Source organism: Drosophila rhopaloa, unplaced genomic scaffold, assembly GCF_018152115.1.
Source record: "Drosophila rhopaloa isolate 14029-0021.01 unplaced genomic scaffold, ASM1815211v1 contig_3, whole genome shotgun sequence".
NCBI lineage: Eukaryota > Metazoa > Arthropoda > Insecta > Diptera > Drosophilidae > Drosophila > Drosophila rhopaloa.
Window position 1 is genome coordinate 3,285,593 of NW_025335123.1, and position 27,278 is coordinate 3,312,870.

The 27,278-nt window shown below is 44.6% G+C and overlaps 4 protein-coding genes across 11 annotated transcripts; all 4 read right to left on the reverse strand.

Annotated features, from left to right (window-relative positions):
- Positions 1 to 1,501: 1,501 nt before the first annotated feature.
- LOC108038397 (protein stoned-B) lies at positions 1,502 to 11,169 on the reverse strand. The gene is given in 9 exon segments (XM_017115173.2): positions 1,502 to 3,592; positions 4,940 to 5,150; positions 5,664 to 5,845; positions 5,920 to 6,171; positions 6,760 to 8,026; positions 8,837 to 9,494; positions 9,558 to 10,289; positions 10,291 to 10,520; positions 11,058 to 11,169. Coding segments are annotated over 9 exon segments (3,789 nt in total). The 3' UTR covers positions 1,502 to 3,447.
- Positions 11,170 to 11,221: 52 nt separating this feature from the next.
- Positions 11,222 to 17,214, reverse strand: LOC108038398 (protein stoned-A). 8 transcript variants are annotated; one of them, XM_017115179.2, is made up of 4 exons: positions 16,897 to 17,159; positions 15,146 to 15,212; positions 13,447 to 14,832; positions 11,222 to 12,510 (listed from the first exon to the last, which is right to left on the reverse strand). In XM_017115179.2, the coding sequence occupies exons 3-4, from the start codon at positions 14,801 to 14,803 to the stop codon at positions 11,222 to 11,224; spliced, it is 2,646 nt and encodes an 881-aa protein (XP_016970668.2). In that variant the 5' UTR covers positions 14,804 to 14,832; positions 15,146 to 15,212; positions 16,897 to 17,159. The 8 variants fall into 8 exon arrangements, with proteins under 8 accessions (XP_016970668.2, XP_016970663.2, XP_016970670.2 ...); XM_017115174.2 differs by having other exon boundaries at positions 15,146 to 15,291; XM_017115181.2 differs by having other exon boundaries at positions 17,122 to 17,151.
- A 5,107-nt stretch (positions 17,215 to 22,321) lies between these two features.
- LOC108038400 (alpha-(1,3)-fucosyltransferase C) lies at positions 22,322 to 24,095 on the reverse strand. The gene is made up of 2 exons (XM_017115183.2): positions 23,307 to 24,095; positions 22,322 to 22,986 (listed from the first exon to the last, which is right to left on the reverse strand). The coding sequence occupies exons 1-2, from the start codon at positions 24,077 to 24,079 to the stop codon at positions 22,551 to 22,553; spliced, it is 1,209 nt and encodes a 402-aa protein (XP_016970672.2). The 5' UTR covers positions 24,080 to 24,095; the 3' UTR covers positions 22,322 to 22,550.
- A 1,948-nt stretch (positions 24,096 to 26,043) lies between these two features.
- On the reverse strand, positions 26,044 to 27,212 carry LOC108038401 (ras-related protein Rab-21). Its single transcript, XM_044461121.1, has 2 exons — positions 27,015 to 27,212; positions 26,044 to 26,951 (listed from the first exon to the last, which is right to left on the reverse strand). The coding sequence occupies exons 1-2, from the start codon at positions 27,076 to 27,078 to the stop codon at positions 26,347 to 26,349; spliced, it is 669 nt and encodes a 222-aa protein (XP_044317056.1). The 5' UTR covers positions 27,079 to 27,212; the 3' UTR covers positions 26,044 to 26,346.
- Between the last annotated feature and the right edge of the window lie 66 nt (positions 27,213 to 27,278).

The window sequence follows — 27,278 nt, forward strand, 5'->3', positions numbered from 1 at the left end:
TTTCATGTTTCCCATGACTTGAAAAAAAGGGACCCACAATTGGACTTCCAGAGTCCATTACTTTACCAAATTTAACCCGATTTCAAAGTGGCTTACCTCCTAAGACTTGTGGTTTGATTCTCTAAAAAACTGCATTCAAAATTTTCATTTTAACGTTGATCATATTTTTGACCCATTTTCATGTCATTTTTTTCATGTTTCCCATGATTTGTAAAAAGGTGACTTACAATTGGACTTCCAGAGTCCATAACTTTACCAAATTTAATCCGATTTCAAAGTGGCATACCTCTTAAGACTTGTGGTTTGATTCTCTAAAAAACTGCATTCAAAATTTTCATTTTAACGTTGATCAAATTTTTGACCCATTTTCATGTCATTTTTTTCATGTTTCCCATGACTTGAAAAAAAGGGACCCACAATTGGACTTCCAGAGTCCATAACTTTACCAAATTTAACCCGATTTAAAAGTGGCATACCTCTTAAGACTTGTGGTTTGATTCTCTAAAAAACTGCATTTAAAATTTTCATTTTAACGTTGATAAAATTTTTGACCCATTTTCATGTCATTTTTTTCATGTTTCCCATGATTTGTAAAAAGGTGACCTACAATTGGACTTCCAGAGTCCATAACATTACCAAATTTAATCCGATTTTAAAGTGGCATACCTCTTAAGCCTTGTGGTTTGATTCTCTAAAAAACTGAATTCAAAATTTTCATTTTAACGTTGATCATATTTTTGACCCATTTTCATGTCATTTTTTCATGTTTCCCATGATTTGTAAAAAGGTGACTTACAATTGGACTTCCAGAGTCCATAACTTTACCAAATTTAATCCGATTTCAAAGTGGCATACCTCTAAAGACTTGTGATTCTCTAAAAAACTGCATTTAAAATTTTCATTTTAACGTTGATCAAATTTTTTGACCCATTTTCATGTCATTTTTTCATGTTTTCCATGATTTGTAAAAAGGTGACCTACAATTGGACTTCCAGAGTTCATAACATTACCAAATTTAATCCGATTTCAAAGTGGCTTACCTCCTAAGACTTGTGGTTTGATTCTCTAAAAAACTGCATTCAAAATTTTCATTTTAACGTTGATCATATTTTTGACCCATTTTCATGTCATTTTTTTCATGTTTCCCATGATTTGTAAAATGGTGACTTACAATTGGACTTCCAGAGTCCATAACTTGACCAAATGTAATCCGATTTCAAAGTGACATACCTCTAAAGAAAATTTTCATTTTAGCATTAGTCAAATTTTTGACCCATTTTCATGTTAGTTATTTCTAATTTTCCGATGTCTTGTAGTAGAAGGTCTCAAAATTGGACTTCTAGAGTCCATAACTTTACCAAACTCTAAAAATCTGCATTATTATTTTATTTTCCAGCCAAATCAAATCCCAATATCCAGTTAAAAAAAAGAAGCCAGTTTGCATTGCTTAATATTTGTTGTCTCAATATTTATTTTCTCATTTGACTAGATAATGTTCCATCATAATGCTTTTTTTTGTATTTAGTTATATTGTATTTAGTTGATCGGTTAATACCATTAGCTTGCGCCGCATATTTGTATAATAGCGACCAGTGCCGGCGCAGTATATGCCCTCAGTCCGACTCGGATCGGGGGAATATATTGCGGCGGAGCCGTCGATATTTGTATAATTAATATATAAATATAACATGTGAGAGTGTTTTGTCAACCGATCGGTCTGTTTGCATGGGCTTTCTTCTTTTTTTATTGTACATACAATACATATGCTATAGACGATATATAATATATGTAGAATTAAACGTAGGTAAATAATGTAACATACATAATATATGAATGAAGATTCATTTCTTAGGGGTACAATATACACATTCTCTATTATCAATAAATCGTGATTCCATTGAGAGTCGTTCGAAGTGTTCGTAGTAGGTATATAGCTGTCTGACATGGCATATGGATTTAGAGTGTAAGGGATTTTGAGTTGAGGGGATAAGAAATCGAACAGAGGCAAACGTTTTGGGAGGTGGTTAAGCTGGGATCATAGAATATATTCATTTAACACGCAATTAACAAATCTATTATTATGCAATCTTGCTAGTAAACTCAATCAATCAGTTATCAATCAATACGTATGGCATATAGTTTGAATATCTTTGTTTAGTTTTACGTTAGGTTTTGCTTTTTGTTTTCCTCATATACTTTAATGTACTTTTTGCTTCAACAAAGATGATTTGCCTATATGATTTTCCTTTACTTTTTAGTTTAGTTTGAATATAATTTCATTTGATTCACAACAATAACATTTGAATATGCATTTCCGTTTAAGTTTTCGCTTTTGCTTGGAGTTTTGAATTCATCTCTAAATTTATCGTTAAATCAATGGTATACATAAAGCTTAAAAAGTATCTGATGGCTATGGATAGTACCAAGTTCCGCTTTCCACGTATGCAGTCTGGCCAGTGTTGGTTAACTTTATGTAAGCCTGGCAGCTCCGTCCAGGGTTGATTAACGTCACGCAAAGCGGGTCGCACATTCCAGTGTTGATTAACCGTATGTGTAGCTGGCAGCTTGTTCCAGTTTTTGGTTAACATTATGCGAAGCCAACAAACTCGACCCAGTGTTGGTTAACCTTATGTAAGGCTGGCAGCTCGTTTCAGTATTGGTTAACCTTATGTGCATTTGAGCCCTCGAATTAAGAACGATGTATGGCGAAATTGCTTTTCGTTTCCCTGGCTTACTGCTTACTTCAGATTACATCAGTTATAGTAAATATATGCTTCGTGTGTGTGTGTCTGTGTTTATGACTTGAGAATATAACCATTATCCCTATGCATATGTATGGGTTGACTTTACGTACGATTCTGGTCTGATATCGATTAACTTTAACGTGATCGTATGGCTAGTAAGTAACGCAGATAAGTTTTTGTTTTTTGTTTTTAGGCTAGGCTAGGTTAGGTCATGTGATTATGGCTGTGGCTATGCGGCTTACAGGATTTAGGATACCTAGGACGCCTTAGCTATCGGTTCCTCCGTTGACGTGTCCACAGATCCACAGATCCATCAGCTTCATCTCGATCCTCGTTCATTTGGCTTTTTACACAGTGTTCATCTCTCATCGTCTGCTTCGTAATCTTCGTAATCTTCGCACTCTTCGGCTGCTGCACTTAACATTATTGTCAACTAATCTTTACCTAACCCGACGCGATGAACACGCTGCACAAGCTAGAGGGGAAAATTGCGGCAGACGCACACGAAAATATATATGCATATATTAGGGGTCAGATATATCTATGCGTATTGTATAATATGTATATAACAAGAACGATTGGGTAAACCATGCACGAGGAATATCTACAGAAAGCCGCTGTCTTTCAATTCAGTTGGGAGTTTATAGTTGGTAGTTGGTAGTTGGGAGCTTGGAGCCTTAAGTCAGGAGTTCCCCATCCCAGCTTAGTTGGAGTCCGAGTCCGAGTCGCTGGGCGGAACCGGGGAGGCCGTGACCTTGGCGGCCGTGCTGGGCGGCTCCTCGCGAATGGGACGCGTTGCCGCCAGATACGCGTTCGTGGACTCGCCGTGCGTGGTCTCGATGCCAACCCTGGAAGGGAAGAGTTCAGAGGTCAGTGGGTGTACGATTTATCCTTATTTTAACCGATTTCAAATGTTGAATAGTAGTGTTACTTCTGATTTCAACCAATTTCATATGTTTAATAGTAGTGTATTATAATAACAGAAGTAATTATCTGATCAATAGTATAAATAAGGCATTAACTTCATGTCAAGGTAGAAGAATACTCAAACGAATTCTAAAATGTTTTTTAGTTAATAACAAATAAGCAGAAGATCTTTCTAACCATTTAATCAATACAACAAAATATTACATATTTTCAATTTATTCTATTCTTTTGTTATGCAACACACTAAAAACTAACTCGATGCCAACCCTGGAAGGGAAGAGTTCAGAGGTCAGTGGGTGTGCGATTTTAACGGGCCTTCTCCTGATTTCAACGGATTTCAAATGTTGAATAGTAGTGTTACTTCTGATTTCATTTCATATGTTTAATAGTAGTGTATTATAACAACAGAAGTAATTATCTGATCAATAGTATAAATAAGGCATTAACTTCATATCAAAGTAGAAGAATACTCAAACGAATTCTAAAATGTTTTTTAGGTAATAACATATAAGCAGAAGATCTTTCTAACCATTTAATCAATACAACAAAATATTACATATTTTCAATTTATTCTATTCTTTTGTTATGCAACACACTAAAAACTAACTCGATGCCAACCCTGGAAGGGAAGAGTTCAGGGGTCGGTGGGTGTACGATTTTAACGGGCCTTCTCCTGATTTCAATCGATTTTAAATGTTTAATAGTAGTACTTCTAATTTCAACCAATCTGATATGTTTAATAATAGTGTATTATAATAACAGAAATAATTATCTGAGCAATAGTATAAATAATGCATTAACTTCATGTCAAAGTAGAAGAATACTCAAACAAATTCTAAAATGTTTTTTAGGTAATAACATATAAGCAAAAGATCTTTCTAACCATTTAATCAATACAAAAAAATATTACATATTTTCCATTTATTCTATTCTTTTGTTAGGCAACTCACTAAAAAAAATCGAGGGCTTTTAAATGGAAAAAGTTTTGTTATATACATAAATTCTATATTATTCTTATTTCGAACACAGCATTTTTATTTATATAAATAGGAATGGTCCTATAATTTGAATTTTTTAAAGCACAAATATATATTATCAATGAAATTGCACATTAATTTAATTTTTCAACACTATTGGCTACCTATGCATTAAATTCTAACCGCTAACAAAAACACGTTATACAACATTGAACATTTAAAATTAATATTGATATGGGTAAACAGCTCTTCATCTCAAAACCGATTAAGGATTTCTGGACCACTACTCACTTGTACTCGTGCCGTGCCAAGTAGCGGACGTACTTCTCCGGCGGCTCGTCGGCATCCGAATCCTGGACACTCACGGAGCGCACGGTGGTATGCGAGACCTGCGTGGCGGGCATAGTGAACTCCACGAAGGCGTATGGCGCCAGTTCGCTGGGGATCTGGTCGTACGAGGTGAGGGCCATGCGGCAGACCAGCTGATGTGTGGTATAGGCACCTGCCGGAAGAAAGGGTCAAGTTTTGAATATTGTATATCCAGAATTTGTACTATTTTTAGCATATATTTTAATATCACATTTACTATCAAAAATATCACGATTTATATACTAGGTGGAATGAAAAGTAACGTCCTTGAAAGTGAAAAATATTTTTTTTTATTTTTATTCATTTTTAAAATGTTCTTCATTTAGTTTGATTCACTTATTTCACAGATTTTCCACTTTTTGCTCTCTTCCGAAAATTAAATTTCGGATAGAGCTGGATTATTTATTGGTAAGATTCAAATTGTTCGAATCGATAAATGTAGTATTCCCACTTTCTACAATATGAGGAAAACAAGTCAGCAAAGAAAACCAAGGGATACAATTTGTAATTCCTGTATATAAGGCACCATCAATTTTTTAGAGGTGAAGGAGGTTACTTTTCACCCCTAGTAATATTACTTTGTATGGTCTTAAATGATTTTAAACGAAATTATAGATATCGGTCCATTTATGCCGATGTAACTCACCCTGACCCTCCTTGGGCAATCGCGGACATCGCCACACTATGGCCCGATGATGATGCTCGTACTTGGCCTGTCCGGAGGTGACCTCGATCAGCGACTCCTGCAGCGTGTCCACGGCTCCCAGGATCCGCTCGATTCCCTTGATCTTGCCAGTTCGCCGATGTGCCGACTTGACCGAACCATATCTGCTCCAGCCCCCAAGGAAAAGTGCACCATTAAAGTGAGTTATGTTGCGTTGATCGTTGCAGAAGGTACCCACCTGAAGTGCTTCTCCACGCGGAACAGGTAGATCCAGCACTCGGGAATGGGGAAGCGCACCGAGACATCCTCGCAGGGGATCTGGCCCAGCTTGCGGGAAGTGAAGCCCGGCACCAGGATGTCGGCCCGCAGCTCCACCTTGTTGCCGGTGACGCACCAGGTGGCCTTCAGCTGCAGCGGAAGTTCGCGATTCTTGGGCGGACGCACACGGAAGCGCAGCAGTTCAATGTAGTTGGCATCGGGCGGTTGGAATCTGGAGGAGATTGACAATGGTTTCGTGTTAGCTATAGAAAACCCCTTCATCAGCAAAGGAAAAATAAAAAAGTTGTTTGGGCTAATCAACTCATCATGTTCACTCTTATTTTTTTATAATTGTTCATTTAAACGGTCTTTGGGATTAGTTTTCCAGTTGTTCACTTGCTTTCCTGCTCAGATGTTCATTTGTTTATTAGCGCACTCAGATGTTCATTTTTTCATTAGCGCGCTAGGTCAGATGTTTATTTGCGCTATTGTGCTTTTCTTTCTTTGTTCATTTGCGATTTTTCCATGTTTTTTATTTACTTGACCCAAATATAAATTAATTTATTGTTGATTTTCATCCATGCTCAGTAGTTTACTTGTTGAGTGGTTCACTTTAGCTCAGGGATGAACTTTCCACTGGTTAAACCTTCTGCTAAAATTTAAGCGAGTGATCTTGCTACCCAACAGGGGCTTCCATACATTACGCAATCATGGGGATTCATCATTTTAATAATTGAATGGGGAAGGGGTGCCACAACCATGATTACGCAATATATGGGCAGCCCCAAAGAGATCACTCCCCCCACTTATCTCCACTCACTTGATGGTACGCGTTCTCTCGTACTCCTGCTGATTGACCACGCTGTGGAACTCAACGGCCTCCAGCCGGATCCACTCCTCGGTGGCCACCGGGATGATGTCGTGCCGGCCGACGACCTCCTTCCCCTGCCGCCACATATCGTTCACGCCCAGCTCGATGGTGGGCATGCCGGTGAGGAAGGCGAGGAAGAAGAGTCGCACCCGAGCGATCTGTTTGAGGATCTTGCCCTCGAAGTCCTGCTCCACAGTGATCTCATCCACGGCGGTCACCTGCACCTCCTCCATTTTGTAGGTCAATGCCCGTTCGCGCAGGGCGGGCAGCTTGAAGAGGGCCTCCTCGATGCAGACGGAGAACTGCTTCATGTCCTCGTAGTTCATCGATCCGATCTTGAAGAGCTGCGACGACTGCGGCGCATGCTCCACGGGCAGGCCCAGCTTCTTGAGGTCGCTGCCAAACTCCTTGACGCCCTCGTAGTCGCCAGCGATGGCGTATTGTGCGAACTTGGTCAGCTTGTTGGTGATCCGCTCCGCCTTGGTCACCTGGCCGGGCCTCACGCCGGGTCGCTCCTTGTAGAATATGTACTGCAGCTTCATCGTGAATATCTTCCCGAACTGGTCGTACTGCTGGGCCCCGATCTCCGATACGGAGTAGGACGGCTGCAGCGGCAGCTCCTGGAAGGGCTGCTTGTCGCCGGCCTGGTTGAGCAACTGCACCACCGGCACATCGTTCTGCACCACCAGGCGGACGAAGATCTTCTTCCAGAACCGCTGGCCGGTGATCTTCTTCTTGTTGGGCTGCCGCAGCTGCATCTCCCAGCCGGGTCCCATGTAATGCAGTCGCGGGAACTCCTCCAGCGGCTGCGACACATCCTCATCGTAGAGTGGCGTCTGCGGCGTGTCCTGTGAGTCCGTGCGCTTCATGGCGGTTCCATCGGCCTGCGCCGGCTGCCCGGGAGCCGGGAAGCCACTGACATCCTCGAAGGGATTCACCGTTGAGCCGGGCGGCGATGTGCTCTGTGCCTGGGCGGCAGTCCGCGCCGGCGGAGGAGGTGGCGCCAGCTGGGGGGCCACTCCACCAGTGCCCTCCGCCTTCGGCCGGATGACCACGCTGAATTCCTTGTCCACCGATTCCACGGAGTCGGCGCGTGCCGGGGCCTGCATTGCATAGAAGTCGTCGTCCTCGTTGCCGAATCCATCGTCCGCTGAGTTGGTGTCGCCAAAGGCATTCGCCGAGATTGTGGCCGATCCGAATGCACTGTCACCCCAAGCTGCAAAGTGGAACACATCAGTTATCTCAATGCACACAATAAGGGTATACAAAAAGTTTAAAATTATAAAAAAAAATTTAAGTTTAGGTTTCTGGTTTTTATTCCTTTAATACGTTTATAATTCCCAACTGGTTCTAGCGTTCTTGCACCAAGACCCATATATCAGCTACGAAAAAGTAAGGACTTAACATCCGTAGTCGGCCTCAGGCACTTCCACACTTGATCGAAGCCAAGTTTAACCACACTTCTAAACGGTTAAAATGATAGTATTATTACTATAAGAGCGTTATAACGATCTATTATTTGTACCATTTCTTTTTTTTCGTTTTGAAGGATAGTTATAGAGTACCAATGAGTCATTAAGCCATTTTTTTAAGTTCAATAAACACAATTGATGATAACCCTTATGTGAACGTGTTACGTAAAGTTACTATTTCATAAGTTTCCAATTTGTAATATAAATATCAAATTTTGCAATTGTGAAAAAATATATTTTAATATCTAATTATAAACAAATCTGACTTATTTTTTTTAGTGTAAATTAATTGCCATATTACTTAGCTTTAAAAAATAAATAATATTTTGATAACCAGCCACTCGATAATAATATTCTAACTATAATAAATTCAAAACATGTTAGGGTATAAAGATATACATATATAATATAATCCATATCAAATTGAATTTAAGTGTACTATTAAATGATCATCTTAAGTGCAGAGAATCACTCAATTTATGTACATATATACTTTAATTAGTATCGAAAATCCATTATAAGCTATGTCAGTAAATGTGCAATGAATTACTCACCATCTCCGCCCGTGGGCGTTATGGCTCCGGATCCTCCGAAACCGTCCAGGATGCTGATGTTGTCCTTCTTTACCGAGTCGAACTTCGCCGAGAAGGCATCGAATTCGTCCGGCTCGGCGGCGAAGATGTTGGCCGTGTAGCTGGGTGCCACCTCCGTCCGAGGTGGCTCCACCTCCGGCTCCGGATCGTCGATGGCAAAGATGTTGGCCACCACGGCGGGCACGGGTGCGAAGCTCGGCTCCTCCTCCTCCTCGGGACTGGCGAAGGGATTGGCGGACAGCTGGCCGCTGGCCAGGCCACTGGTGGCCAGGGGGAAGTCCAGTCCGGTGTCCATTTGCTCCGGCTCCGGTTCCGGCTCACTGGCCAGTGGTTCGTCCTCGGGGAGGCCCACCTGGGTGGTCACCAGGGACTCCGTTGGCGGACTGTGATCGGAGATGATCTCGGGCTCCGCTTCCGGTTCGATTTGTGGCTCTGCCTCCGGCTGCGCTTCCGGCTCCGGTTCCCGCTTCACCGCCGGCTCCTCCTCGTCCTCGTCATCGGATCGGGGTAGATCCTCCACCGTGGTGATCTCGATATCCGGCGTGGGTGCCCGCTGTCTGCTGGCCGTTTCCGGCGGGGCCGCCATGTGATTCGCCTGTCGCTCCAATCCAGTGGCCGCCTGCGGTTGGGAGGTTATGTCATGGGTGCTCTCGTCCGGTCGTATCAGCAGGGAGGTAAATACCGGCTCATCCCGCGAGGTCGTGCCCTCCGCATCCGCCTCCCCATCCCTCTCCTCCTCCGCCTCGTCCTTCTCCTTGTCCTTGTCCTCCCGCTCTGGCTGCCCCTCCTCCGGCCTCGTCTCGGGCAGATCGTCATGGAGTAAATCCGGTTTGGGTGCTGGCGGTGCTTGGGGCTGCTCGAAGAGACTCAGGATGTCCTCCTTGGACTTGGGTGGCGGTGGCTTCGGTGGCCTGCTCGCCGTGGTGCCGAACATGTCCAGCAGATCATCCGAATCGGGCGGAGGAGGAGCGGCCGCGGCCACCGGTGGCGGTGGTCGTTGTGGCGCCACCTGGCCGGGCGGCGTGGGACGCGGCGGAGCGGGGCGTGGTGGCGGTGGGCGTGGCGGCTGCTTCACCGGCGTGGCGGGCAGTGGTGCTGCCGCCTGGATGTTCGGCACCGCCGTCGGCACCGCAAAGGGATTGTCCATGGGCACAACACCGCCGCCGCCAAGACCACCCATCAGGTCCACCTCCATGCCCTGGATGTGGGCACTCGATCCGCTGTCCACCGACACGTCCAGCAGGTCGGCCAGTCCGGAGTCGGGAGTGGGACTCGGCGAGTGCAGGTCCCGCATCGAGACCGGACTGGGGGATCGGGTGGCCGGGATGCGGCCCAGCAGCTCCGAGCTGGTCTCCTCCAGCTGACTGGACACCGTGCTGATCAGATCCTGGGTGCTCTGCGGTGGCGCCTGGGGGGCGTGGCGGGGGCGGGTGTGCGTGTGGCTGCTGCGGCGGCCTCTTCCCGCCCTCGTCCTCCTCCTCGGCCCCGGACTTCAGACTCAGCGCATCGTCCTCCGCCTCGATCGTGGTGCCAAAGAAACTCATCGCCGGGTCGAGATCGCTGTCACGGGCTGCCTCCGCCTCCGGTTCCGCCTCCGCCTCGAGATCGTCTCCGCCAAAGGCAAAGGGATTGGAGGCACCAGTCGCTAAATGAAGAAGTGCAAATGTTACTCAAGAAAATAAATTACTTTAACGAAACTAAAAGTTTAACAACTCGAAATTTGTTGTAAGCGTAATATACATTTAAAACTTGTTCTATTATTTGGTTTTTCATATTTTCATATTTTTTCCTATATTTTCAAGTCATTTGATCAACCAGAAGTGCGGTTTATGTTTATATTTTGTTTGTGGTGTGAACACGATCCTTTTGATTCATCAAATTTTTAGTATAAACCCAGGTTTAACTATAATCTTCACATGTATAGTGTTTTCCTTCATCATAACATTTTTAGTTATTTAATATTTTTTGAAAGTATCGATTTGGCGTAGCTCTATTTTCTACTGTATTTATAGTAAAGATAGAGTAGGTCACTTAACAACCGGACATTTTGGGCACTGTTCTAGTTTTAAAGCAATTGTGATGACAATTTGGAGTTTCAAAACCCTAGTGGTTTCACAATTTGAGTGATTTTATAACCTTGGTGGGCCAATTAAATATAAAATAGAACGATTTCGCTACATACCTGCTCCAAAGGGATTATCGGTACTAGGTTCCGGCTCTGATTGCATGAGAAACGGATTGGCGGCCATATCGCAGCCATCCAGGTCGTCGTCCATCAAGAAGGGATTCGCCATGATTCCGGGTTTTTCTTTTACGAATAAGATTGTGTGCTTCGATTCTCTCCACTTAGCGCTCGATTAGTTCGCTTTCGAGGAGCTTGATTTCCGTTTCGCCGGGCGCTAGATTCTCGGCAATGGAGGTGTCGAAGGGATCGATCTCAATATCCTGGGCGGGCAGGATCGGTCTGGAGTGCGTCGATGGCGTGAGTACCTTGTCGCCCAAGCCCAACTCCTGGGCGTCGCTCTGAACGTCTAGGACGTCGGTCACCCGGGTCCTCGTCTCCGGTAGCAATTCGTTTTCCAGGAGCTTCAGCTCCGTCTGTCCCGGCCGGAGATTCGCCGCTATGGACGTGTCGAAGGGGTCGATGTCGAGGTCCTCCTCGGAATCGCCACCCCCGCCGCAATTGGTTAGCTTCTTTCGCTCCTGGGCGGGTGTCAATACCTTGATGTCGATGTTCTCCTCGACGGCCAGCAGAACCTCGGCGGGAATCGGTGTGGGCGGTGCCCTGGGATCGAAGTCCGGGTCGGAGAGACTGTGCCGCAGAGTCGCCGGCTGCGAGATCAGGTCCTTTTCAATATGCTTCAGCTCTATGTCACTGAGCTTCGCCTCGGGCACGTAGGACGTGTCGAAGGGATCAACGTCCTCGGCTTCGTGCTCCCGCTCCTTCAGCGGATTCCCAGTGGGTGCGTAGTACGGCGTCAGTGGCTTCTTGTTGGCCCCCAACTCATTACCCGCTCCGAGGAGGTCCGGTGCTGGCACCAGGAAGCCCACACTCTTCGCCTGGATGTTCAGGCTCAGCGAGGACTTCCGGCGGGCGGCGTCGAAGTCCGGCTGTATTTGGTCAACCTTCACCCGCGGTTCGTTGGCCGCCGGCTCCTCCTGATCCGCTCGTGGATCAAAGTCCGGGTCACTCAGGGAGTGCTTGAGTCCTCCTCCGCCCGACTCGTTCAGCAGTTCGCGCTCCAAAAAGCGCAGCTCTGTGGCCTTTGGCTGCACCAAGGCCGATATCGCCGAGGTGTCGAAGGGATCGAAGTCCTCGGCCTCCTGGTCGACACTCAAAGTGGGCGCCAAGGGCGCGGGCACCACCTTGCTGAGATCGGTGGCGCTCCCGGCGAGAAGGTCGCGGGCTGGGGCCGCTAGAGAGGATGGCCCGGTGGCCGGTTCCTCCGCCCGCGGATCGAAGTCGTCGTCCTCCTCGAGGACGGTGGTCTTCTTGATCACCTGCTCCGCGTAGTTGGTGTTGAAGGGATCGTCGTCGGGATTCTCCTCCTCGTCGTCCGAAACGAAGATGGCACCGGGTACGATGTGGGGTCCTGTGGGTGGACGAACTGGTGGCGGTGGACGCTTGGGTTTTCCTGGAGATGAAAGAAAGGTGGGTTGATTGGTTAGCAGAGCGACTAGGTGGACAGTGTTTTTAATAGCTCGTGATTTATAAATGGGCACATAGATTGTGGATTGTGTTCTAGAGGTTTGTAAAAGTAAACATGTTTGTCTTTAAACAGTTTACGTAAGTTATTATCTTATGTGTTGAAATAACATTGCAACTGGTAGTTAGGAACACAGATATTAACATATATTCAAAACCAGTTCACCCTTTAGCTACCGGAAAATACCCAATGAGAATAAAGATTGTGTAAAACGGCCTTAAATGTGTTAACCTCACAAATTTCTATCAAACTTCTGGAACATGTAGAGTACTAACAGCAGAAATGTCACCTGTCTAAAAAGAATAATTGTTGGCACTTTTACTTTCTTCTGAACGAATTGATTTTCTGAAAGTTCAAGCGCAATATTAAAATGTTCATACACCCTAATTAACGATATATTTTAAAAAGTATATACGACGATACTACATAGCAGAATTTTTTTAAGTTTTTCAGGATTCTTGGAACACGCCATATTTTTTTAAGGTGGTATTGATTATAATCAAGTCTCCTTATTTTAATACTTGTCTACTGCACCCGAATTTCATGGCTGAAAGAATTTAATTGGGATGCTTTTATTTTCTACTTGAGTCTTAAACTCACATAAAAAGGTGTATAAAAGTATGCAACGAAAACAGAACGTGGGACTTTTGGACATTAAGGAAATTAAAGATGAGTGATTTCGTAAATTTGGCTTATAACTTTTCAACTCAAACATTGAGATTTTTGATTTTTGAGAGCCCCCCAAAGGTATTGAGTCTGTGGAGATTTCAGTAAAACACCGGAATTGCTTGGAACCTTTCTTGATAAATAGTTTTTGGAGCAGGTCAAAGGAGGCAGTAAGGCAGTAGCACTGGGGAATCTCACCTGTTTCCTGTTCCGGTTCCGCTTCGAATTCGGCCCAGCTGCCTTCGCCAAAAGCTTCAGTTGGCAGTTCCGCGGCGGGCAAAACCACTTGGCTGACGATGGTGACCTCCTCCTTTTTGGTCAGCGACTCGGCGGCTAGTTCGGCGAACTCGTCGTCCTCGTCGTCCTTGAGGGCATCGAACTCGGCTAGATCGGGATTGAGCTGCTGGTTCAGCGGATCCTGCTGATCCTCCTCCTCGTCCTCCTCGACGGGCTTGTGTTTGATCAGGTGCAAGTGCAGCGAGACACTGAGATCAATGGGGGCCGAGGACTCGGGCAGTTCCTCGTCGAGATCGTCGAGCAGATTGTGCTGCGGCTCGGCGTTGGCGACGGCGGCCAGAAGGTCCGCCTCCGGATCGGCTAGCTCAACGCTCTCGCTGAGCAGGAGGTTCTGGATGCCCTTGCGCAACTTCCGCTTGGGATTCGCTAGGGCGACGGCGTGCTCGCGGTCCACGCGACCGGATAGCACCTCAACTGCTGCTCCCAAGCTCACTAGCTTCTTGTTGCCCTTGGAGCGGTCGGCGCCGACAATGACCTTCTCGGCGTAGGCGGTGTCGAAGGGATCGGGCCCGTCGTCGGCGAGGATCGGCGAGTCGGGGACAACGGCTAGTTGCAGCTCTCCACTGGTGATCGCCTCGATGTAGTCGGTGGCGAAGATGTCATCGGCCTCGTAGTCGCCGGCCTCCTCCTCCGATTCGGATAGGTGGACAACCGCCTCGGCTAGCTTGTCGCGCTGCGCCTCGATCTGTCCCAGGCGCTGGCGCTCCTGCTCCTGTCGCTCCTCCTCGAGGCGAGCGGCCTCCTCCTCCTCCTGCTTCTTCTTCTCGGCGGCGGAGGGCAGGCGCTGGTAGAAGGACTCCTTCTTGATCCGATCGAGCTCGTCCTGGGTCTTGTGTAGGATGCTATCGACGCCGGAGGTGAGTGCCTTGAACTTGGCCCACTCCTCGTCGCCGCCGGCAGCTCCTTGATTTGGCTCGCCCTGCTGTTGGTGGGCGTGGCTGGCGGATGATCCCGGTGCCTGGTGATGGCCCGCTCCAGATCCCGATCCCCCTTGTGATCCCGATCCCGCTGCCGATCCCGCTCCCGATCCCGATCCCGATCCCGATCGCTGTCCCGAATGGGAGGCTACGGGCTCGTGGTGGCCCTCGACGTCTGATGCCGCTCCGTCGGATTCGCCGGCGTCCGATTTGGTGGCCGCCGCCTCCTGCTTGGCCTTTAGGTCGCGCTTGTACTGCTCGAGCTCCTCCTCGGTGAAGAGCTCCTGGTCCTTTTTCGACTTCTTCTTTTTCTTTTTTAGGCCCTTTGGTAGCTTAAGCATTATCTAATTGCGGAGACATCGAGATCGGTCTGCAAATAGGTCGTGAAACTTACTGACTCCGGTGACGAAAGCGAAATCGCGCTGGAGATGAAGGTTGGTGGTTGTGGTGGTGGAGGTAGTTACGGCGGCTACGTAGGATTCAGTGTGGTTCTAGTTCGGTTTTTGGTTGGATGGGGTCTTGGAACTGCGGGTGGGAGGAGCAGACGGGGGATTATGTAAGCTATGCTATGCTATGCACGTCTCTTCAAAATCGAAGAACCGGTATCTAAACTAGGGTATCTAAAATCTGATATGACTAAATGGGGTGAATTAAGCGATACTACGATATGCCCGCCCACTCACCGCCGCCTTCGTGGATGTTTTATCGGGTGTTCCAGACGATATCGCTTTAAAGAATTTAGGGAAAACCCTAAAGATAGTCCAGCAAAAACCTCGATTGTAGCGAAAAATTTGATACATATGTATATATAAAGCGCTCGATTGTGTACCTACACGTGAACTTGCCGAATTGCCAGAGCTTTTCCACCACACCACACACCACCGAAGGGAAAACGCAACAACAACAGTTGAGTCAGTCAAAGCTCAGAGGCCCACGCACACACACACATACACACAAACACACACACACACATACAGAGGCACTAAACACGCCAGTCGGAAAAGTTTCGCTGCCCGAAAAAATAGGCAACACATTCTGTGGCCATTTATCTTTTAGAAATTTACAGGCCGTTTGTTTATACTCAACATTACTACTTTTGAGAATACATTACGGATATTTCTGATTGCTCGCTTAACTTTTATATTTGTATTTTTGTCATTAATGAACCTAATTACACTTGGCCCTTTCATTAAGACTTTTTATTTGTTTTTTTTTTTTTGGTTCCCATAACCCATTTAATTCACAATAAATTATGATATTTTTAAGGCATAAAAGTATTTCCTTCTAAAACATTTTAGGAAATATATTCTCTTCAAAGGAAAATGTGTAAGATATTATAACTTTTGGTAGGTAAGAATATTCTAGTTCTTAAGAAGTTTCTAGCTGAAGGAAAGTATCATGTTAAAAATAAATTTATCAACAACTAATTTTTAAAACTGTCTTGTGAATTGCTTTTATCTGGAAGGTTTACAAAGTTGTCCGACTTAGAACGCTCCGGATGTCTACGCCTACGTTTCTATTGGCAACCAGAGTTCTTTATGGCCCTTCCTATAGAAAACATTGAATCATTGTTTCATTTATAAAAGTCTCACTGTATTCATGTTCTTTTAAGGAATAGCATACCTTTAAGGAACCAGGAAAAAATAGGTTTCTTTGATAATTGTCTTATGTGTGATGTGCCAAAGTTCTAAGTTTGAGAAGAAGGTCCTTTGATTTGTGTTGACGCACTTCGAAAGCTTGAATAGCTTTAATTTTCACACACAAGTCACTTGGCACATTGCCCGAGTAAACGTTATTTGATCTTGATATTGAAAGCGTTTGATTGGTTTTTTTGCCAGCTTACGTTATATATATATTCATATATATAGAGGAGTTACGATTTTTTTTTTGGATTTTGGCCTTATTACCTTTTTTGAATTGTAATCGTAATCGAAATTGAAACGGTAAATGTGCTCGATAGATGTAATGTATGTTCCAAAAAGGCGAAGAAAAGAGAGAGACGACTGCAGCTCTTGCTGTCTCACTCGCTCTCAGTCTGTAAATGGGGGGCAGTAGTACCCTTCTTCTTCTTCTTCTTCTTTCTCTTCTACATCTTTTTTATTTCAATTTCTCCTTCCCCATTCTTCTTCCTCCAAATTTGTGTTGTTGGGAAAAATCGATGATTCAGAGACGCACTTTTAAGGCAAGTGCAAGCGGGACAACGAATTCGTGAAAGTGAGATAGCACCCACGCACACCACATCACACACACACGCGCACAAACTCACACACGCTTACATACAAATGTAAAATATAGAAATATGTATGTATGAATATTGGGCCCTTAAAATTTTATAATTTTCGTAGGCCTGATTTCACCACTTTGAAAAAAATATTTTGTTGCTGGGTTTTCCCGATTTTTTTCCTGGGTGGCATGTGGAAATTATGCAACTTACGTCTCACTCTTAAGCACACTTTTATCTCAACTGAGAGCTCGATTTGTACGAAAAAAAAACACCGTTTCACTCGGCATTAGCTTTTTCTTTCCTTTTTTCTTGGACCCAATACTCTCGCAAATATATTTAATTTAGAAAATAGCAAACGCTAACAACTTAGGTCTTGGGATTTGGTTTTTAGCGGATTTTTGGTATTTTCGTTTCGATTTGCTTCGGGGGCTTTACCTCTGATTTGAACTATCGGGAAATCTAGCACAGAATGAATAAAATGTCGTGAAATTCCATAGGAAGTGCTTTTCGCAAGCAGCGACGCCGGCAGAGGTTGTGGCAGCGCCAACGCTATATCCTGCAAAAGCTTGAGTAAAGCTTTCAAAAAGCACTGTCCTTTAAGGAAAGGAAGTTTTCCTCCCACAGTTGAATTTTCGCTATCCCTATCCTGTAGGACTTTCTCTCCTGCTCCAAAAGTTCCAAAGCACATCCAAAAAGAGAGTGAGAGTGAGAGAGAGAGAGAGGGGGCGCGAAAGAGAGCTGGAGCTGTCATCTACGTCACCGATAATTTGACACTTGACATTTGAGCTCGATTTTTGCCGCGCATGCGCATCCTTGGTTAGCCAGCCCTGAAAACAAAAAGCGTTACAAGTGGAACATATTTGGAACGTAAGTAAAATTGCTGTAAAAAATGGAAGGAAAATAATAATGTAAAATGTATATTGAAAAAAAGGTAAATTAATTGACAGATTTTGGTAAAAATAAATTTGGGTTTCTTTTCAAATTCTTAGGAAAATTACGTCGTTTCTTTAACTAATCATAACAAATTTTCAACTGATAAGCTAAAAACAACTTTTTAAAGACATTCTATAAAAGCTTCGTCACTAGTATAGTATTGCCGATAGTATCTTAAAATAAATTAATAAACATTATTATTTTTTTCTCGAGTTTTCTTTTTTTTTTTTTTTAAATACTTTATTCTTATTTATTGGATCTTCTCTATTACTTAAGAGACTAACAATAAGTTTTCAAATCTTAATCTATGTTACGTTAACTTATGTTATTGAAAAAGGGATGGGAAATCATTCCGCTGTAGACGGGAATGATAGCTTAGCCGGTTGAGTTGTCTGGCAAGCAGGTTTGGGTGATTTGATAATCTGGCTTCATATTTAATTTTTCTGGAAACAATTTCTTCTTTTACGGGATTTATATCCAGGTCTCTCTGGATGTTTGCATTGCGGATGTACCAGGGGGCTCCAGTTATTGTTCGTAGGGTCTTTGATTGTACTCTTTGAATAATTTCTATATTGCTGCTGCTTGCGTTTCCCCAGAGCTCGGAACCGTAGGTCCAGATCGGCTTTAAGCACGAGTTATACAGTAGTACTTTATATTCGAGTGGAAGGGGGAGCGGTAGTTCATGAGCCAGTGAAGGCTGCTGGCCTTTAGTTTTAAATGGGTCTTCTTTGCTTCTATATGCTTTCTCCAGGTAAGCCTCCTGTCTAGGTGTATGCCGAGATAGGTGACTTCGTCTGCTTGTGGAACCGGCTTGTTGTTTAGCGTCAGTGGTGGGCATTTCGACAAGTTTAGTGTAAATGTAATGTGCTTACACTTTTGCTCATTGACTTTGATACGCCAGTCTGCGAGCCATTTTTCTACAGCTACCAGGTGTTGTTTTAAATGGGCTGTAGCTGTTTTTGGGCATTTCGAGCGGCTGACAATGGCAGTGTCGTCAGCAAAGGTTGAGATGAGGGTCTGGCGGCTTGTTGGAATGTCTGCCGTGTAAATGATGTACAAGATTGGTCCAAGCACACTTCCTTGGGGTACTCCAGCTTCGATGTTACGGATGGTTGAAGTAAAGGTTTTACATCTCACGGTGAAAACTCTGTTTCTGAGGTATGACTCAAGCAACTTGTGAGTGTTTTCCGGTAGGAGGGTTTTGATTTTGTATACCAGACCGTCGATCCAGACGCGATCAAATGCCTGTGATACGTCCAGAAATAAGGCACTGCAATATTGCTTGTGTTCGAAAGCCGTGCGAATTTCAGATGTTAAGCGGTTTACCTGTTCGATAGTTCCATGCTTTTCCCTAAATCCGAATTGGTGCAGAGGGATCGTTCTGTTGTTTTGCAGATGTGTTACTAGATGAACAAGAAGCAGTTTTTCAAATAGCTTTGATAGACATGGGAGCAGACTGATGGGCCGGTACGAGGAAGGCTGGGATTTGTCTTTTCCTGGCTTCGGGATCATTGTAATGACAGACTTTTTCCATTGGTCAGGAAAGTAGCCCCATTTCAATATTGAGTTAAATATAAATGCGATGCATCTGACTGCGCATGCAGGTAATTCAATTATCATTTTTGGAGAAATAAAATCGTGACCAGGAGCCTTTTTGGGTTTATGTGTTCTTTAATAGCCTTAAGTATTGTGCTGGTTTCAAGGGTGACTGGGGAGGACGGCGACGCTAGCGAGACATTCGGTAGAGTGAATTGGTTGGATGGCGGGTGGGGCTTGAAGACGTTTTCCAAGTGATGGGCAAAGGTGTTAGCTCTTTCTTCGTCACTGCGCGCCCAGGCACCTGTTTGTGATCGAATTGGCCAAACGGGATCTATTGGTGGCTGCATGTTTGGGTGCGCTCTCCATAGTGGGAATTTATTACCCGTCGGGGATAGTTTCGCAATGTAGGCCCGTTGGGCCTGGTTATTTTCGGTAGAGAGGGCCTTCGACAATTTTCGAGATGCTTCATTAAGTCTTTTCTTAGTAGCTGGGGACCGATGAGTCTGCCAGTCTCTGCGAAGTCTACGTTTTTCAAGTAGGAGAGACTCGATCTGGATACTTGAGCGTCCAGTTCTTAGCGGGTTTGTGGATGAGGGTTCTGGCGTAGAATGTTTGGCGGCAGAGGACATTACGTCCGTGAGGTGTTTAAGCGACTTGTCAATGTCAGATTCAGAGGAAATTTCAGGATCAAGTTCGATGTGTGCACTTACATATTTTTTGTACTTCAGCCAGTTTGTTTTGTTTGATGTTAGATGTTGGGGGCGTTCCAGAAGCTGCGGCTGTTCAGATAGACAGAGGAGAACTGGCGAATGGTCCGATGTAAGCTCTTCTAAGGTTTTTATGTTTATCAACCTGTGCGAGACTCTTCTAATAACAGCGAAATCGATAATGTCAGGTTGTTTATTTGGATCTGTGGGCCAGTATGTAGGCCTAGCTGGTGAGACAAAGTCAAGCGCATTACCAGGAGTGATAATAGCGTTGTATAATTGGCGGCCTTTGGGGTTGATAAGACGAGATCCCCAGTGGGGATGCTTTGCGTTATAATCACCGGCAGCTATAAAGCAGCGTCCTAGTGAGTTGAAGAAATTCATAAACTCATTTTCTGCAATACTGAAGCGTGGGGGGCAATATATGGCGGATAGGGTAAGTGGGCCGCCAATTAGGTTTATACGTAGGGATGTGGCCTGTAGGTAGTTAGTAGCGAATGTCTCCAAGGGATGATGTTTTATGCGTTGTTTAATGAGTATACCGGTACCTCCGTGTGCTTTACCGTCCGGGTGGTTGGTCGCGTGGAATATATATCCGATGATATGGAAGTAGTTTTTATTAGTTAGATGGGTTTCAGAAAGTAGCATGATATCGATATTGTGGCTGTTTAGAAACTGTAGGAGTTCGTTTTTGTGCCGGGAAACGCCGTTTGCGTTCCAGAAGCATATTCTTAAGGAGTCCATTTATACAGACTTTTGTTTGATCAGCAGTTCCATTAGAAGGCTCTGGTTTCGCAGTAGTTCTTGAAGGGAACTTTGAATCGTCATCATGACGTTTGCAAGAGTAGCTAGTGTAGATTCTAGACCGCTAAGTGTTTGTGGGGGAAGAGTTTGGTTTTGCTGCGTAGAAGGTTGACTTGTTGTTTGGCCATTTTGGCTTAAGAGCGGAAAATCATTTAGGTTTGATATGGGTGGCTGTGGACGCAATGCTGCAGGTTGGGCGGTAGATGTTTGTGAGATTCCAGGGTAGCGGAGTGCGTTGGCAAAGGAGACACCAGGAGTGGTTGTTGATGGGGTGAAGATGTTTGGTTGGGCAGAGTGTTGAGCCGCGAGTGGATTACTGCGTCTCTGATTTATGCGGCTCTTGAGTTCTTTGTAGACGGGACAGCCCCGGTAGTTGGCAGTATGATTTCCCCACAATTACTGCATTTCCTCAGAGTAGGGTCTTCTTTGTTTCCCAGGCATGCTTCAATGCAATGCAAATCTCCACAGGCGACACAAACTGGACGCAGGGTGCAGTAGGTTCTTGTATGCCCGAACTCCTGGCAGTTTGTACACTGTACGGGGCCGTTCCGCTTATGCGGTTCCTCTACGGTGATTCTTCGGTGAAGGAGATATTGCAGATTGTAAATAGGATGCACTGCATTTTTCTTTAGAGGTTTCGTCTCTGGCGCCAGCTCAATCTTAAACAGTGGTTGGGGAATTTTATCCCTGTTCACTATGTTTACGATGTGCTTAACGTCGAAGCCATTTTCCGTGAGGCCTTCAGCTATTTCTGCTACCGCAACAGTCGATTCTATACCTTTAAGTACAACTTGTAGGCCTTTCTTACTTTTTAGTTGGTAAGTATAGTAATTTATAAGCTCATTGTCGAGATATCTTGTTACAGAACGGAAGTTGTCTTCGTTGTTAACCTGGAGTTTTGTTTCTAATATGTTTCCTCTTTTTAGGGTATTGATATAGAGTTTTCTGAGATCGCGGTATTTTGATCCTACATTTTTGACCAATTCCTAAATTCCTAAGCTGTCTTATAAATTTCATACTGGTCATTTCATAATCCTTGATTTAAGAATTTTCTGTTTCTGAAAGGTATGCTTATTTTTTTTTTTTTAAAGATTGTTTTGTTTTTGCTATGAAAATGAATTTTGTATAATCTCTTATTCTTAAGTTTATTACCAAACGTACTTGATTTAAGAAATTTATTTTCGCTTTTAGAGTTTGCCACCTTAATTAAATCTTTTTAGGTTGTTTTAGGTTTTAAAAGTTATGTTTTCTTGAAATAAGAATCAGCAAAAATTAAGTACGATCGTACTTTCATTTGTAAAGTTACAGAAGCGTTTTATTCTAAGTGTTCTTATCAGAAATAGAGCTACATAACTATTTTGGGCTTCTAACCACTGTCAAACTATTATGATGGTAATCGAAATTGTTCAGCGGGTGAGTAATATCCCCATTAGACTTCGATTCCGAGGCTAGTTCGGCGCAATCAGATAGGAGACCTGTATATCTTATCTACCCCTGATTGCACTCAGCCCATAAATATATGAAAATGAACGACTCGACGTTGTTTGTTTAGGCCCAAAACTACAAATGTTCGTATTCCATCTCGCTCTCTTTCGTGCCCAATTGTGGGTGTTTAACAACTTTCTCTCTCGATTTCATGTACACTAAAAAAAACTGTTTAATATTCTAAATTTATTTTAAGTCTTAGGCGTTGCGCAATGGTCTCAAAATATCCGTACAAATTCCTTATACGACCTGTGATGTCAGTTAGAATAAATTATTTGATCAAAGGCAACAGTGCGTATGAGTGATCAACTTTGAAGCCAATGCACAGACCCTAAATGGCATATTTTCTCCACAAATTTCTTCTAATACGACTTAAATGAGAGTGGGACTCAAGAATCACAAATGTATCTGGCTCTTCAGGCGACAACTGTTGAACCACCAGGACTGGATGTCGCCGTAGAACTGCGTTTTGTGGACACTTCCGGGCGCATGGAGCCGGGCGCACAGGTCGCAAAAGGGCGACGTGGAGGCCAAACGGTAGTGGGTTCGCCACCAGAAGTAGCCCACATACTCCTCCGGATCACCTGCCACGAAGTTCAGGTACTGGGCCAGTTCCTGCACCGTCTCGAAGCGATTCGCATCGATGTACGAGTGCGGGGGCAGGATGCGGGAGTAGTCCGCTCCGCCGAAGACCACGGGTACTATGTTCCGGCGCAGGGCATCAAAGAGCTTCTCCGTCACATAGTCGTCGCACAGCGAGTTCTCGAAGGCCAGGTAGAAGAGGTAGTCCGTGTCCAGCATCTCGTCGCAGCGCGGATCCCCTCGGTCGCAGCTGAAATAGATTCATTAAATCATGGGCTTGTTTCGGAATTTATAAATAGCATTATGGCTGTCTACATTGGCTATTAAGAGGTTCTTCTTTATATTTATTACCCTTTCTGTCATCTAACAAAATCTAGCAATCAAAAAATAGAAAATCTACAACCGCACGCATTTGTAAAAACCAAAATAAACAAATAGTAAAAAACAAAAAAAATAATATTTTGAAATAAAAACAATCTTCTAAACACATTTTGCTTAGGATTTTTGAAAACTTATTTGAACCTATACAGAAATTGTTTAGTTTCACAACAACATAAAACATTTTCTCACCTTAAGGTTCCGCATTTTCCGTAGATGTCCACTGGCAGGAATTCCTGAAGTCGTTCGGCCAGGATCTCCCTTTTCGACAGCGTTTCGCAGTGGGAGACGAACCAGGCGGCCATCTTGGTCTTCCCCGACCAGAGATCCCAGACCACGGAGTCGTTAAACGAGGCGGGGGGCTTCCTCCAATAGGGACTCGCACTGGGCGCCACCACGGCGTCCGTCTCGATGTCCAGCAGCTGGCCGTAGGGCCAGACCACGTCCGAGTCCAGGCGGTAGGTCATGGTGAGGTTGTAGAAGCCCTCCTCGTCGTCCAGTCGGTGCTTGGTCTCCCCGGGCGACTCCATCAGGGCGAAGACGTAGGCCTGGTGGGGACTCCTCTGCGAGGGAAGCGGTCGCAGGAGCGGGAACATCTCCGCCGCATGGAAGACGATGGCATCGTACAGCTCCATGGGCAGAAAGTCGTGCTGGTTGGTCACCTCGCACTGGTACACTGGGCACTGGAGATCATCCCGTAGATCCTGCGGTCCCAGAGTGTCCCAGGATAGCTTCCATCGCGGATCCCCGAAGAATTCGCTCCACAGCAGAATGGTGCGGGTGGATCGGGCATTCTGCTTCTGCTGGCGTTCCAAGTGATCCTGCAGGATTTCGTATTGATTGAGGAGCGGCGACTGGACGATCCGGTGGAGGATCACCAAGGTGCCGGCCAAGATTAGGAGGAGCAACAGCAGGGCGCCGCGGTGCCCACAAACCAACCGACCCGATCGAACAGCCATCGACATGTGCCCAAGCTGCCCAGATAACAACCGCCAACTACTCCGCAGCTACAGTGGACCCTGCCTAGAGGGTACCCCCTCTTCTTTTCCATAACTATTATAAATGGACTAAACAACGTTTACATCGGTTATGTTATAAAAAAAACGTTTAAAAGAAATTTACCTAATTTTAAAAGTAAACTAAATAAAAATATTCACCCAAAGTAAATAACATTGTATTTTTTGAAAGTAGTTACAAATACAGTTTAAATTAATTTTAATATAGGATAACAGAAATATTTGATTTTAATTTCTGGTTAAATGAATCTTCCCATTTAAAAATCATTTAAGGAATCATTAAAACAAAAGTTAGAAAACTTATAATGACATTTTCAGGTTGTGCAAAACTTCTTCTAAAAAAAAACTGATTTTTGTAAATATTAAACTATATACAAGTTTTTAGGACATTGAATATTCTGATCATCGTGTAAATATTACGAGATATTTTGTTTGATATGGTCCAGTCCACGAAATATGCACAACAAAATGGGGAGAAGTTTTCCAAACACCATGTACACAATATATACGGCCATCTATGGGCAGGTTCCACTGTACTAATAGTCGTAGTTTCCCCGGCGAAAAGTGCGAGGCCGATAAGACCGTCCATTATTGATTGCCGGTGCGATAAGTTTGGGAAAGTCACTCATAGCTCATAGCTCACACTCCTACCTGGCTGCATAAACATTGGGCCAGATTAGTGATATCGGGTACTATGGCCCACCTCCTGGTACCTGCTCCTCCTCCTCCTCCTCCTCCTCCTGCTCCTCACACGGCCAGCGATTGACTGAGGTCAAGACAGCGCTTCAGGAAGCGGGTGACCAAGCTGAAGATTACCACGAACCCGTAGACCAAGCAGGTCCTCACTAAATCCACCAATTGCTTCATTCTCCGGCGACAACTGAAAACCAAATAGGGTCTGACTCAGCAGGTGGAAAATGCGCAAATTGACGGCGGGGTGTTTGGCTTCCCACCTGTGGAAACACCGCCAGGTGTTCCCCGGCCTCCCGATTTCACCAAGTAATTGCAGTGGAACAGAGCAATCTCTGGCAATTATTGTAATGCACTGGCCCTTGGGTCGTGGGCGATATGACGTCCTGGAATCGAAATTAATGGGCCCTTGTCATGAACACAAATTACAGCGATTGGCAGGACCCGTGCTCACGTGTTTACCTGCCTGGTGGCCCACTTAAAGGACCCAAGTTGCACCATCATTAGGCGTCACATCGGAGTGTGATTAGCTTTCAATTAGACTGTCAATTGACATCAGAAACAAGGTCAACCAAATATGGGATTTCGTGTTAGCATATCGTCAAACTCCTGCTTAAAAAGGGCTATTAATTTTGTCCTGGATAGAAATCCAAAGTTTAACAAGTAATAACCATTAATCCAAACATTGAAAGAATTTGGTTTTCGGAAAACAGAAAAATTCAATATAAATAAATAATTAGGGAATTAAATATCAAAGCTATTATAACTATTAACGTTTATAGAGTACAACATATTAAAAAATATTTGAATATGTTATAAAAAATTTAAAAATATATACATTAAGCTCCCTAAATTAAATATTTAGACACTTGTAAAATGTTCGATGAGCAAAAGACAATATTATTACAAATATATTTTTTCTTTTCATAATTAACCCTTACCTTTTAATTTATATTAATTTTGATGAGGATAGATTACATCGATTTGATAGACTGGAGCTGTGGATAATTGCCCAAGGGTAATACATTACTATATAAAAAACACTTTTATGTCCACTATCAATCAAAAAGTATCTGGCATTACAGGCTGGCAAAACAGCCATCACCGGCGATACACATATTACAAAGTGAGTTCAGATAATCACCCACCGCAACACTGAGTTATCAGTTCTTGAGCCAAAACAGGCTGATTCAGTCGACCCTCCGAATTGAAAACAAGATAAGTGCAAGTATAAGATAATTTATTGCTTGGCGCACGTAAAGAGCGGAATAAATCGAATGTTCGAAATGACAATCGCTAAATTTGTATATAAAACTAGGTGCCGAGAAACAACATTACAAAATGTCTGAGCAATTTGGAAAACAAATATTTAGGATCAACATAAATACGTGGGGTTAATTTGGTTTTAGGGTTATTTGATAACAGAAACACATGCGCTATACGTAAATATATAATATATACATAAGATGAACATCGGCTACAGGTCTACTAGTAAATAATTATGATTACTATCACAATGGGGACGGCTAAATGCCGCAGCAGGATCGCTGGCCCGCAGGATCGCCGGGATCCGGTAGTTCCGAGTCCTCGGAATTGCTGAGGGCATCCGTATCCGGATTCTGAAGCCGCAGCGGACTCGCATCCGGCTCCCGCTGGCTGAGCTGCTCCAGCATCAGATGGGTCAGCAGCTCGAATAGCTCGGCCACACCCTCGTTCTCCTTGGCCGACGTTTCCACATACTGAGCGCCCACTGTACGGGCATATTGGAGGGCCTCCTCGTACGCCACCGCCCGATGTTCCTCCAAATCAGTCTTGTTGCCCACGATTATCAGGGCAATCTCCGTGCCGCGCATCTGCCGAAGTTCCCGCACCCAGGACTTTACTTTCTGGAACGAGTCCTGGTCGGTTATGTCGTAGACGAGCAGGGCCCCATCGGATCCCCGATAGTAGATGGGCCCCAGGGCATGGAATCGCTCCTGACCGGCCGTATCCCATATATTCAACTGGGCCCGCCTCCCATCCTCCAGGGCCACCTTGCGGGTCACAAAGGAGGCCTGCAGCGTGCTCAGATGCTGGGCATTGAAGCGATCCTCCATGTAGCGCAGCACCAGCGACGTCTTGCCCACACAACCTGCAATTATTGGGCACGTTTATGGCCTTTCGGGCTAATCAGTCCCCGGATTTTGGCACCCACCTTCGCCCAGCAGCACCGCCTTGAAATTCAGCGTGGGACCGCTCCTCGTCCTGCGAGCGCTCATTTTGGGTTCCCGATTCCTAGGTCTCCTGCCCGGATGCACATCGGTTTTCAGCGGGGACACGGGAAAAAAAACAAGAGAAAAATGCAAAATTTTGGATTCTTTTACACGTCCGCCAGTGTGGCTGTCGTCCAGCACTATTGGAATGACATTCGATTTTAGGCGATAGGTTGTAGGTCTCTCACTGATCTGGTCACACTCCA

What these genes read in the sequence shown, in the direction of transcription:
- LOC108038401 (XM_044461121.1), bottom strand. Translation starts at nt 27,078, where the DNA reads ATGAGCGCTCGCAGGACGAGGAGCGGTCCCACGCTGAATTTCAAGGCG. An exon ending in GGCGGTGCTGCTGGGCGAAG is followed by an intron (nt 26,952 to 27,014) that starts GTGGGTGCCAAA and finishes CAATAATTGCAG; the next exon opens with GTTGTGTGGGCAAGACGTCG.
- LOC108038400 (XM_017115183.2), bottom strand. Translation starts at nt 24,079, where the DNA reads ATGTCGATGGCTGTTCGATCGGGTCGGTTGGTTTGTGGGCACCGCGGC. An exon ending in GGAAAATGCGGAACCTTAAG is followed by an intron (nt 22,987 to 23,306) that starts GTGAGAAAATGT and finishes AATCTATTTCAG; the next exon opens with CTGCGACCGAGGGGATCCGC.
- LOC108038398 (XM_017115176.2), bottom strand. Translation starts at nt 14,803, where the DNA reads ATGCTTAAGCTACCAAAGGGCCTAAAAAAGAAAAAGAAGAAGTCGAAA. An exon ending in GGAACCGGAACAGGAAACAG is followed by an intron (nt 12,511 to 13,446) that starts GTGAGATTCCCC and finishes TTTCATCTCCAG; the next exon opens with GAAAACCCAAGCGTCCACCG.